At 46.2% G+C, this 12800-nt stretch overlaps 1 protein-coding gene across 1 annotated transcript in view; it reads left to right on the top strand.

Annotated features, from left to right (window-relative positions):
• LOC126416074 (putative helicase MOV-10) overlaps positions 1 to 12800 on the top strand; it is a 341495-nt gene that overhangs the window by 199596 nt on the left and 129099 nt on the right. The window contains exon 10 of the mRNA XM_050083555.1: positions 2470 to 2627. Within this exon, the coding sequence (XP_049939512.1) occupies positions 2470 to 2627 (158 nt within the window). The remainder of the gene's footprint in view (positions 1 to 2469; positions 2628 to 12800) is intronic.

Here is a 12800-nt window from a genome sequence, read left to right as displayed (position 1 = left end):
ATGTGAACAGTTTCAACAAGAAAGAGGAAAGGCTTAAGGTAAACGGATCCTAGCTTCCTGTACTGCAGGGAACGACCGTCGCATTTAGCAAGAGGAGAACCGCACCGGAAATGACTGTGGAGAAGCCCTCGGACGTTGGCACGCCAGGTACATATAGTCTGCGGCTGCGAGCTCGGCTCCAGTTCACCACCGGCAATGGAGGCTGAAGCTTTGACAATGCCAGCCACTCGTGCTGGCGAAACGTCAGTAAAATCATTAGATGAACGTCGGCTGAAGAACCCGAGACAGAAGCCAATAGGCAGTTTGTCAACAAATGGCCACGAATGCGTTAACAATTTTGTATGTACCATTCTCTTGCTAGTTGGGTACAGAACAGCAACCTGTGGGACCAGCTCTCAACTCATGATGAAGTAGGGAAGTTACAATAACATTATCACCAATCTGAGAAACTTGAGGGAAGAGAGAATGTAGCAAACATCAATTTGCACTGTAGATATACTCGCAAAATTGGCAGTGTGGGATTATGTTGTGGGAGAAACTACTAATGATGCTGAAGTGTTTACAGTAAGAGCAAAAATAATTTTCCATTCATCAATCAAGTAATAATACCAACTCAGTAGACTAATGTGTAACATATTCCTAATGCAATATGATTAGTGTCCAAACAGAGAGCAATGAAATCATGAGACATGACAAAGAAATTAGGTAAGTTGTTGAAACAATGTGTAAATAAAAAAAAAACATATATTTGTCAATCATTCTTGTTTGCTACTGAAATACTGTGATTTATTACATAGTCTTGTATAATCATGAGAATCTTACTTCACAAACAATCTAATGATGGCAAAATTTCTTTACAGTGTAGCACCTTTATTGTTTTTCATTTAGTTTTAGGATTATGCTGTATTTTAGTGCTTTTTGCACTGGGATGAATAAATAAATTTATTTTGGATCATTGGTTCACTATTCAACATAATTCTTATAACTTGTCACATTGATACTAGCTCCAACTGCAGCCATCTTACAACTAACAAAAACTCACTCCCTTCGCCAACCACCAGCCCTTACATAGATTAATGAGAATAAATTATACTTTTAGTATTGTTATAATTACCATTGCACAAAATTTACAATGGACAAAAACAGTCTGACCAAGAAAACAAAGTAAATTTTAAAGTAACTTTTCCTGCAAAACATAAATATTTTCCAAGCTAAACTTAGTAAAATAAGTCTCTAACAATTACTAATGAAATATGTAAACTTTCATTAGAAATGAAGAGGTACTGTAATTTCTTTCAATATCTGTGACTCAAATTCCAAAACATTTTAGCTTGTACTAAGAAAAGCATTCCAGGCAGAAATGAACACCAGAAATATTGTGACTGTTTAGGGTCAGAACAACTTACTAGTTTGCTTTATTAGGCCAGAACAAAATTTTTGTTAAAGTATATTCCATTGGAAGTTATGTCAACAATGATCATTTTAAGCTGAAAGGCAGTCCATGCCTATAAAAATGTAACTACATGTGGGAGAGGGAGAGAGCAAGCAAGTAAGCATCTCACGTTAAGTAAGAAAGGTGTATCGTATACTGCAATAGACGCTATGCTGGCTGACAAGTAGTGGGCTGATAACATGTGTGTGGTTTCAGTTTTATTTATTCTTGACGGTGGAACAAATATGTTGAAGATATAAATTGAACATTAGAGTCTCGGCAAACTTAAGGGAACTGGTACCTATGGACCATAACTTCATAAAAATTCCTATCACTATTTGTATAAAATAGCCAAACATCACTTATAGTTCATATCTCTGTTTCATCCTCTAATTGCATCTTTTCACATCTTGCCCTTGAAAGATTAATAACTTCCATTCAGAGGTGCATAATTCTGGTAAGTATCTTGGGATGAATGTGTATGTTAATTAACAAATAGGACTGGAACCTTTTCTAACCATTACTAAGGTGATGGTAAAATGAAAACTATGTAACTGGATCAGCAGACAGCACACAGACTAAGATCCAAAAACAAAAAAGACAAGCAAGTAATGCGAAAGCCATATTTCAAGAGAAGTTCTGCAATCCTGGGTTTGAACATTAGACTCCTGGTAGTATTAATGACTGGCAATGAGAACTTTGTACGTGATGGATGTGTATAAAGAATCCCCTAAGTGTAGGTTGTGTAATGAGGATAAAACCGCACCTCATCTAATGTTCTGATGCGAAGTGGTGAAGGCGAAAAGACATAGTATACTTATATCATTAACTTCTCAAGAAATTCTGTCTAATAATGAACTAATAAAGGGCCTCCTCCTACTCTTAGAGAGTACTGGCTGTCATTACTAAAGTGATAGGGAGAGAAACAGCATAATAAACAGTTTTTGGAGCACCCAGCAGTAGCCTAAGACCACAGTTGTTTTGTCTCCTTGTGCAACTCAAGTCAACAAACAAGCATTTTATCTGATTAATTCCAGGTCCCTGGACTTGCGGAGAAGCGACCTTCATTGTTGAAAGGAGACCTGGCATATGTCAGGATACAGCTGAGTGAGAAGAACAATGATGTTATCGAGTATGAATCAGTTATTGCAGAAGTTCGGGAATCTGCTGTACTCCTTGCAGGTTTTGCAAATGAGTAAGTATCCATACAGACTGAACTGTAATAAAATACTATTTTCTGTGCATTGATTGCTCCATCCACCAATCTAGTCAGTTATCGTTTTCCATAAAACCTATAATTAAAAAGAGACTCGGGGCCATGGAACGAGTTATTACACAGGTGGGAGAGCCACCATGGCCTGCTTCTATAAAGTAAACTAGCGAAAAAACTGCAAGTTGCGATAGTCTATTCATATTAATAATTATGAAAATAACTTCTAAAATACTTTACATCCATATTAGCTCTACTCTGTAATTTGCATTCAAGTGTATGATAATGCAGACAACAACTTTGACTATTTCTCTAATGCTCCACCATCAAACAGCATTTGGGGAAAAGATGAACACTTAAATCCTTCTGTTCAAGCTCTGGGATCTATTTTATAGTGGTGATTATTTCTTGCTGTGTGGGTGGGAGTCAAAAAAATTTTGGCATTCAGAGGAGAAAGTTGGTGATCCTTTGTTTTTATTATTTCCACTCCAATTTATGTATTTTATTTATGACACTATTGCCCTTATTTTGAGATAATGCAAAATGAGCTGTCCTTCGAAATTTTTTTGTGGCCTCTGTAAATCCTGTCTGGTAAGGTTCCTAAGCCACACAACAGTACTCTAGAAGAGGGCAGAAAAAAATGTATGTCTGTGTATTTTAGGAGAAAACAGCTGCTTTAAAAAATCCTGTTCCTCTTATTGTACCCATCTCGTGTCATTATATAATACTTCAAATGAAGCATTTAACTTAGACAGATCATTATCAAATGCTGGCAGTCAAAATCTCTTTAATATAAACATTATTCTTACGGGATTTGCACCTTGAGTCAAACTAGTCTAAGTTGTAGGAGAAGTGGCAGATGAGGTATACTTTTGCTTTGTTTTTGAATATCTTCTGGTTTTTAATTTCCTGCCAGATTACTGGACCAGAATAACTCAATTCTCCATTCTGGACTATTGACAGTTACAACTGTCTATATGTAAGCTGTTTTTATTTTTAGTATTGTGGTTGCAAATTACACAATTAATCATAAATTCACCATTGTTATTGACAACTAATAGTGAAAGGGATAAATGTATTGGCACAAAACTTTGAGAATCTTTACTTCCATCAGATGACTTCTGCAAAGTGCTTGGTTATCAACATGACACAATATGCTGACTACACTCTTTTGTGGAATAAGTCTTGAGATAATCTTGAGAAAAAGTGTGCTGTCACTCACATCTGCATCACAATATGAGTGTGTTCTGAGTGCAAAGCAGGCTCAACAGAGGTTTTTAGTTAAAATTTCCAGATATAAGTACCACATTGGTTAATCATGCAAATGGATGTCTAGGCACCAAACACATTGGGCCCACCCCCTGCGGGTCCGGGGTACGAATAGGCCCGAGGTATTCCTGCCTGTCGTAAGAGGCGACTAAAAGGAGTTTCAACCGTTTCGGCCTTCTATGTGTTGGTCCCCCTTGGGGTTTGACCTCCATTTTTCAAAATTCTACAGAAGTACGAGCCTTTTGGGGAAGGACACCTTACATGGTGTACCACTGGTCCTAAGTGCACTAAGACCTTGGCACTCAGCATTGCACTGGCGTTGTCACCATACCCATTATTCCTCAAATTGGGCCTAAACGCCTGATGGGTTGTCCAAGTTACGCCCATAGTGCATCTCCATCTGCACCAGCGATCCTGATGGACTTTCCATGGTACCAGAAATCCAGCACGGTAGCCAGCCCGTTGTGGTGGGGTCGTCATGTACCCTCTAGGTTGTAGCCCCCTGACAACACAGGGATCGTACTGCCAATACTTGAGCTGCACCCTCCCCACGTTGGCCAAGGAGTAGATGCCCGTCTCCTTGGGGCATCAGGACTCCCGGCAATGGTCATCCTGCCAGGTGGCCCTTGCTGCGGCTGGGTGGCGCCCGTGGGGAGAGCCCCTGGTCGGAGTGGGTGGTATCGGGGCGGATGTTTCGCACATGAAACGTCAACACGTATCAGGTCGCTCTGCGGCCGAGTCTTCCAAAAGAAAAGGTACCGTTTCTAGTTCTGGTTCTCCTGCCCTTTCCCCCTTGGCCACTCCATGGGAGGAGGGACAGGCCCGCCGGCTTGGGGCGAAGTACTTCCCCCGCTATTTGGTCTGTTCTCGAACAGATGGGGGGACGTTCGCCACCTCCAAGCCCATGTTCTTTGTTCAGCACATTGAGGACGTCTTCGGGGAAATCGAGGCTCTCAGCAAGATGCGATCATGGTCCGTTCTTATCAAGACCACCTCTGCCACACAGTCGGCGGCACTCCAGGCGTGCGACCGCCTAGGGGACATCCCAGTCTCCATTGTCCCACATCTGGCACTAAATAGGACGCAGGGGGTTATCTTTCATCGTGACCTCCTGCTACAATCTGATGAGGAGCTCAGGGCCAACCTGGAGCGCCGCGGCGTGCATTTCGTCCGGCGAGTCCAGCGCGGCCCCAAAGACCGTCGCATCGACACCGGGGCCTTTATCCTCGCCTTCGAGGGGGACGTTCTCCCAGAGAAGGTAAAGATGATGTGCTACCGGTGCGACGTGCGACCTTATGCGCCTCCTATGCGCTGTTTTAGGTGTTTGCGCTTTGGGCACATGTCGTCCCGGTGTGAGGCTGAGCCCCTTTGTGGCGACTGTGGACGTCCTCTTCGTGAGGAACATACTTGCACCCCACCACCTCGGTGCCCTAATTGTCCTGGCGTCCACTCGCCTAGGTCCCCAGACTGACCCGCCTATCAGAAGGAGAAAAAGATACAAGAAATCAAAACTTTGGATCGGCTCTCTTATTCTGAGGCCAGGAAGCAGTATGACCGCCTTCATCCCGTGTCACTGGCCACTTCGTTTGCCTCAGTTGTGTCCACTCCTTCCGCTGTATCCTCACCTCTATCCTGTCCCCCCTCCGCCTCCTCTGCCCATCAGGGGGCTCTGCCTCCGCCTCCCAAATCCCTCCCTTCCAACTCCTCCTCCCCCGCGGCCCCCACCCCCCCTGCCCCAGGGGCCACCCTTCCTCCTCCTCCTCCTCCCCCCCCCACGCCACCTGAGAAGCGATCCTCTTCTCAGGCGTCCATCGGGGAAACGTTCCGGACCCCAGCTTCCGAGGTCCGGCGTTCCGAAACGGACCCCGCGCGTGAGGACCTTCTTCGGGTCCAGCCCACCATCCCTGTGCCTCCTCGGCCTTCCAAGAAGGCCTCCAAGAAGAAGTCTCTATCCCCCTCTCCACCCCGGCGCATTTCATCTGACGCTTCATCCGTGAGTCGCTGCTCCCGGCCGTCCTCAGTTTCGCCGGGACGCTCTGCTGCCAGGCGTTCCGCCGGCCCTTAATGATGCGGCCCCTCCTACACAATCAGGGACAGCGGCCGCAGCTGGCGACGAGTCGATGGAACCGGATCCGCCTGCCGTCAGTTGTAGCGTTATTGCCTCGCAACCTGGCCCTCCGCGGCCATCGAGGTGACCAGCTCTTCCCCGTCTCGTTCCCCCAACTTTTTGACTAGCAATGGCGTTGTTTCCTTGGATCATAAGAGGTATTCGATCTAATCGGGAGGAATTACAACTGCTCCTCCGCCTGCACTGTCCGCTCGTCCTTGGTCTCCAGGAAACCAAGTTGCACCCGACTGACCGTATTGCCTTTTCCCACTATACCTCGGAGCGGTATGACCTCGCCCCTGTGGACGGTATCCCAGCTCATGGTGGGGTCATGTTGCTCGTTCGGGACGATGTCTATTACCATCCCATCCCATTGACCACCCCACTCCAAGCAATAGCTATCCGCATTACTCTTTCTGCTTTTACTTTTTCAGTTTGTACCGTCTACACTCCACCGTCATCTGCTGTTAGTCGGGCTGACATGATGCACCTGATCGATCAGCTTCCCCCGCCGTTCTTATTGTTTGGCGACTTCAATGCCCATCATCCCCTTTGGGGCTCTCCTGCATCCTGTCAAAGAGGCTCACTCTTGGCGGATGTCTTCAACCATCTCAATCTTGTCTGCCTCAATACCGGCGCCCCGACTTTCCTCTCGGACTCTACTCATACCTACTCCCACTTGGACCTCTCGATCTGTTCTACCACTCTTGCCCGTCGGTTCGAGTGGTATGTCCTTTCTGACACCTATTCGAGCGACCACTTCCCCTGTGTCGTTCGTCTCCTGCACCACACCCCATCCCCACGTCCTTCGCGCTGGAACATACTGAAAGCTGACTGGGGACTTTACTCCTCCCTGGCGACCTTTCCGGACCACGATTTTCCCAGTTGTGACAGTCAGGTCGAATACCTCACGGCTGTTATTATCCATGCTGCCGAACTTTCCATACCTCGTACTACTTCTTCTTCACGTCGCGTTTCCGTCCCCTGGTGGAACGAGGCTTGTAGGGACGCTATCCGTGCTCGACGACGTGCTTTACGCACCTTTCGCCGCCATCCTACGTTGGCGAATTGTATTGAATACAAACGACTCCGAGCGCAATGCCGTAGAGTCATCAAAGACAGCAAAAAGGCTTGCTGGGCCTCTTTCACGAGCTCCTTTACCAGTTTTACTCCCTCTTCCGTTGTTTGGGGTAGCCTGCGCCGGCTGTCGGGCATTAAGGCCCACTCCTCAGTACCTGGCCTGACCTCAGGTAATGAGGTCCTTGTTGATCCTGTGGCTGTCTCCAACGCCTTTGGCCGCTTTTTCGCGGAGGTTTCAAGCTCCGCCCATTACCATCCTGCCTTCCTTCCCAGGAAAGAGGCAGACGAGGCTCGGCGACCTTCCTTCCACTCGCTGAATCTGGAAACTTACAATGCCCCCTTTACTATGCGGGAACTCGAACGTGCGCTTGCACTGTCCCGGTCCTCTGCTCCGGGGCCAGATGCCATTCACGTTCAGATGCTGGCACACCTTTCTCCGGCGGGCAAAAGCTTCCTTCTTCGTACCTACAATCGCGTCTGGACCGAAGGTCAGGTCCCCATGCGTTGGCGTGACGCCGTTGTTGTTCCTATACCCAAACCCGGGAAGGATAGACACCTTCCTTCTAGTTACCGCCCCATTTCTCTTACAAGCTGTGTCCGTAAGGTGATGGAGCGCATGGTTAATGCTCGGTTAGTTTGGATTCTTGAATCTCGACGACTACTTGCAAACGTCCAATGCGGCTTTCGTCGCCGCCGCTCGGCTGTTGACCACCTTGTGACCTTGTCGACATTCATCATGGACAACTTTTTGCGAAGGCGCCAAACGGTAGCCGTGTTCTTCGACTTGGAGAAGGCTTATGATACCTGTTGGAGAGGAGGTATCCTCCGCACTATGCACAAGTGGGGCCTACGCGGTCGTCTGCCCCTTTTTATTGATTCCTTTTTAACGGATCGAAAGTTTAGGGTACGTGTGGGCTCTGTATTGTCCGACGTCTTCCTCCAGGAGAACGGAGTGCCTCAGGGCTCCGTCTTGAGCGTAGCCCTTTTTGCCATCGCGATCAATCCAATTATGGATTGCATTCCACCTAATGTCTCAGGCTCTCTCTTTGTCGATGACTTCGCGATCTACTGCAGTGCCCAGAGAACATGCCTCCTGGAGCGCTGCCTCCAGCGTTGTCTAGACAGCCTCTACTCATGGAGCGTGGCAAATGGCTTCCGGTTCTCTGAATAGAAGACGGTGTGTATCAACTTTTGGCGATATAAAGCGTTCCTTCCGCCATCCTTACATCTCGGTCCCGTTGTTCTCCCATTCGTGGACACAACTAAGTTTCTAGGGCTCACGTTGGACCGGAAACTGTGTTGGTCTCCACATGTCTCTTATTTGGCGGCCCGTTGTACACGTTCCCTTAATGTCCTCAGAGTTCTTAGCGGTTCATCTTGGGGAGCGGATCGCACTGTCCTGCATCGCTTGTATCGGTCCATAGTCCGATCGAAGCTGGATTATGGGAGCTTCGTCTACTCGTCCGCTCGGCCATCCCTCTTACGCCGGCTCAACTCCATCCACCATCGGGGGGTACGTCTTGCGACCGGAGCCTTCTACACTAGTCCTGTCGAGAGTCTTTATGCTGAAGCTGCCGAGTTACCATTGACCTACCGGCGCGACATACTGCTGTGTCGGTATGCCTGCCGGCTGTTGTCTATGCCCGAACACCCCTCTTACAAGTCCTTCTTCGCCGATTCTCTCGACCGTCAGTACGGGTTGTATGTGTCTGCCCTGCTGCCCCCCGGAGTCCGCTTCCGTCGCCTGCTTCGACAATTGGATTTTGCCCTCCCTACCACCTTCAGAGAGGGTGTGAGCCCGACACCACCTTGGCTCCAGGCTCCGGTTCGTATTTATCTCGACCTCAGCTCACTCCCGAAGGAGGGTACTCCGGCTGCAGTGTATTGCTCACGGTTTGTCGAACTTCGTGCTCGACTTGCTGGTCACACCTTTATTTACACCGATGGCTCCAAAACGGACGATGGTGTCGGCTGTGCCTTTGTCGTCGGGACCGCCACCTTTAAATACCGGCTCCTTGACCAATGTTCCAGCTTTACGGCCGAGCTTTTTGCTCTCCATCAGGCCATTCAGTATGCCCGCCGCCACCGCCATTCATCGTATGTACTCTGCACTGACTCACTCAGTGCTCTTCAGAGCCTTGGGGCTCCCTATCCGGTCCATCCCTTGATTCAACGAATACAGCAGTCCCTCCATTCTTTCGCTGATAATGGCGGTTCTGTCAGCTTTCTTTGGGTCCCCGGACATGTGGGAGTGCCTGGGAATGAGGCTTCGGATGCTGCAGCCAAGGCTGCAGTCCTCCAGCCTCGGCCAGCCTCCCATTGTGTCCCGTCATCTGACGTTTGTGGGGATGTATGTAAGAGGCTTGTGTCCTTGTGGTGGGATGCTTGGTCATCCCTCCAAGGAAACAAGCTCCAGGCAGTAAAACCGCTCCCAACTGCTTGGACAACTTCCTCCCGACCATCTCGGCGCGAGGAGGTCCTTCTGACCAGGTTGCGGATTGGGCATTGCCGGTTTAGCCACCGCTACCTGCTCTCTGGTGACCCAGCACCGCAGTGCCCTTGTGGTCAGGCATTAACGGTGCGCCATGTTTTATTGTCGTGTCCCCGTTTTAGTCAATTTCGTGTTGTCCTGTCCCTGCCATCTACCTTACCGGATGTTTTAGCTGATGACGCTCGAGCAGCTGCTCGTCTTCTGCGTTTTATAACTTTAACTGGCTTGACCAAAGACATTTAACCTTTTTACTTATTTCCTCTGCATCTTTGTCTGGTCCTTTTGATGTCCCCCCATCCCCTTGAGTTTTAGCAGGTTCCTTGTGCTCTAACACCAGTGACTGGGCGCTAATGACCTCAGCAGTTGAGCGCCCTTAAACCCTAACAAAAAAAAAAAAAAAAAAAAACACATTGGGCCTCATCCAGTGTGGCCCAATGGTATTTACTTCTGCCGCCTGTAAGTCATTTTTATTTGTTTTGAGTTGTGGAATGAGTTTAGCAAGACTGAGTGGAGATGTTGGCTGTAAATCTGTTGTAAGCTTGTCTCATTATTCTCCTAGGTGTTTCTAGTATGGGTGCACTTGGGCCCACCGTTATTATACGTGTGTCATCAGCAAATTAAACAGACGGGTAACTCATTTACGTAGGATAAGACAGGTGTGGACCAAGCACCAAACTATATGGCACACAGTATGTAATAATTGTTCATTCCAAATTAAATCTTGTTTTTATCACATCATTTGTTAATGTGATCCTCCATTTTAAGTTAATGCACAACTGTGTCCATGTGAGAGAAATGCCTTCATCACCGTATCATTTTAATTTTTTTAAATAGAATTTTACTGTCTACACAATTGAAGGTCTCAATAAGATCACAGAAACTGCCGACATAGTAATTTTTCTCATTTAGTTAGAGCAGAACTGAGTTTGAGAGACCATATCATACTTTGTTGATATAGAAGCCTTTCTAGAAGCTGATCATTTCTTAAAAGATTATTGCCAAAAAAATATTTTGTTGTAAGCTACTTTTTGAAAACTCTGGAAGAAGGAAGTTGAGTCTATAACCGGAAGTCACTTGCTTAAATTTGTTTTTATGAGTATTGCTGCTGCATGCTTCAGTCTTTCAGGAAATACAAAATCAAGTTGTTGACTGGCTACAGAGGTAACTTGAGTGAGGCATTATCAAGTTGGCACAAAAGTTCAGTATTTTAGATAATTCAAGGAGTATAGGCAACAATTTACCAAATAATTGACACAAGAAGTTGTGGACTGGCAAAAAAATGTGACTGAGAATTCAGCTCTGGAGAACATACCTACATGTACACATATTGGTAACATACCCACATGTAATATGTATACATGTCTACATTGGATAACTGTACTGTACAGTTTGATGGGATGAAGAGTTGTGCTGGGTGCAGTAGGGCGGAGGCGGGGGAATGAGTGAGGAGGAGGGAAGTTGGGAAGGTCGGGAGGCAGCAGGCAAGTGGGGTAAGGATGCAGCAGCAGCAGCAGCAGCGAACTCACTCTGATTGCAGGTGTGTGATGACTATGAAGTGAGTGAACTGCAAAGATGAGATGGAACAGAGGAAGAGGCAGACAGTGGAGAGGATGTGGATATAAGATAGCTGAAGTTAGTCATGGGTCAGGGTTAAGGTCAGTGTGGTGCAGGGAATAGTGTGGACTGAGGTCATGCAAATTAGGAATCAAAGATCCCCCTGAATTGATGTTTGGGGAGAGGGATTCGGATAGCACAGGTTGTGAAGCATCAGTTAAATTTGAGCACAGTGCGTTCAGCAGTGTGGCTGGTAGACTCTGCTCTTGACCATAGTTTGATGGTGGCTCTTTGTTTGGGTGTGGAGAAGTTAAAGCAGAGCTGCTATATGATATTTTAGCAGTTAGCCCTGCCTCTGATAGGACAGATATTGCACCTGGGTATTCCACATTGGTATGAGTCATGTGACAAGGAGGCTGGGAGTAGTTGTGGCATAAAGATGGACTAGGATTTTATACAGATAAGGTGAGCAGCGATATACTACTTTAAGAGGGGTGGCAACGAGTTTGGGTTGGGTGTTCATTTCTGGGCTCAGCGATAAGTAGTCTGAGCTCTGGCAAGTTACTCTGGTTCAGTTTGATAGTGCATGATGAGGAGCCCACCTTCTCTCCTGCCCTCCATCTAAACTGCAGCACTTCACTGTCTGCCACTACAACCATGCTACCCCCCCCCCCCCCCCCCCATTCCCCTACCCGGCCTCCTCCTTAACCCCACCCAGTTGCCACCCCCAGCATGCGCTGATGCTGCTGCTCGCAGTGTGGTTTCAGTTGCCTGAGACTGCAGACGTGTGTGTGTGTGTGTTGTGTGTGTGTGTGTGTGTGTGTGTGTGTGTTTGTGTTTGTGTATTGTTGACAAAGGTCTTAATGGCTGAAAGCTATAATTGTGTGAGTCTTTTTGTTGTGCCTACCATGACTCAGCATCTCTGCTATATGGTGAGTAGCAACTTTCCATCTCTAATATTCTTACATTCCATCCTGGATTTTTCATTGTTTGACAAATAAATCTAATGTTTTCTGTTTACTTGAATCCACAGTCCTGCTGAATTTTAGAAATTACATTTTACCCCTGAACTGTTACAGAACGTGTTTATTCACAATCACAATTTCAGCTATAGTGCCATTCCCAAGTGGCAGCTGTAACAACTTAAGTCCAATTCAACTACTGAGAATAAATTTTATTATCAAAATGTTGTCAAACCTTTTTTTTTATTTATTATTATTTTTATTTTATTTTCTGCCTTACTATGAAGTATGTCAAAGCATAATTCTTCCTTTTAAGAGGACACCATCCTTATATCAACCATGGTTACATACTTCATACACACAGTAACACGATTTGATCATTTATATTAAAGGACCCAGCTCTTAACTAAAAGAAGAATATTGTGAGAAACCATATGTTCAAGCAGGAATTAACTAATCACACAGAGTTTAGTATGACATGAATACATTAGGAATTATTACAGTAAGTAATGTGTTTGTGAAATGTTGAATGAAGTCATATGCCATTTTCTAAGATGCTTGATTAATACACTCTTAAGACAAAAAAATAACACATCATGAAGGAATTACCCATATGGGACAGAAATTGGTAGATGTGATGTACAGGTACAGACAAAAAAATGATTACAGTTTCAGAAAAAATATGATTTTATTCA

The sequence above is a fragment of the Schistocerca serialis genome, chromosome 8 (genome assembly GCF_023864345.2).
Source record: "Schistocerca serialis cubense isolate TAMUIC-IGC-003099 chromosome 8, iqSchSeri2.2, whole genome shotgun sequence".
Lineage (NCBI taxonomy): Eukaryota > Metazoa > Arthropoda > Insecta > Orthoptera > Acrididae > Schistocerca > Schistocerca serialis.
Note: the sequence above shows the minus strand (reverse complement) of the source record. Positions and strands in the feature narration are given on the sequence as shown.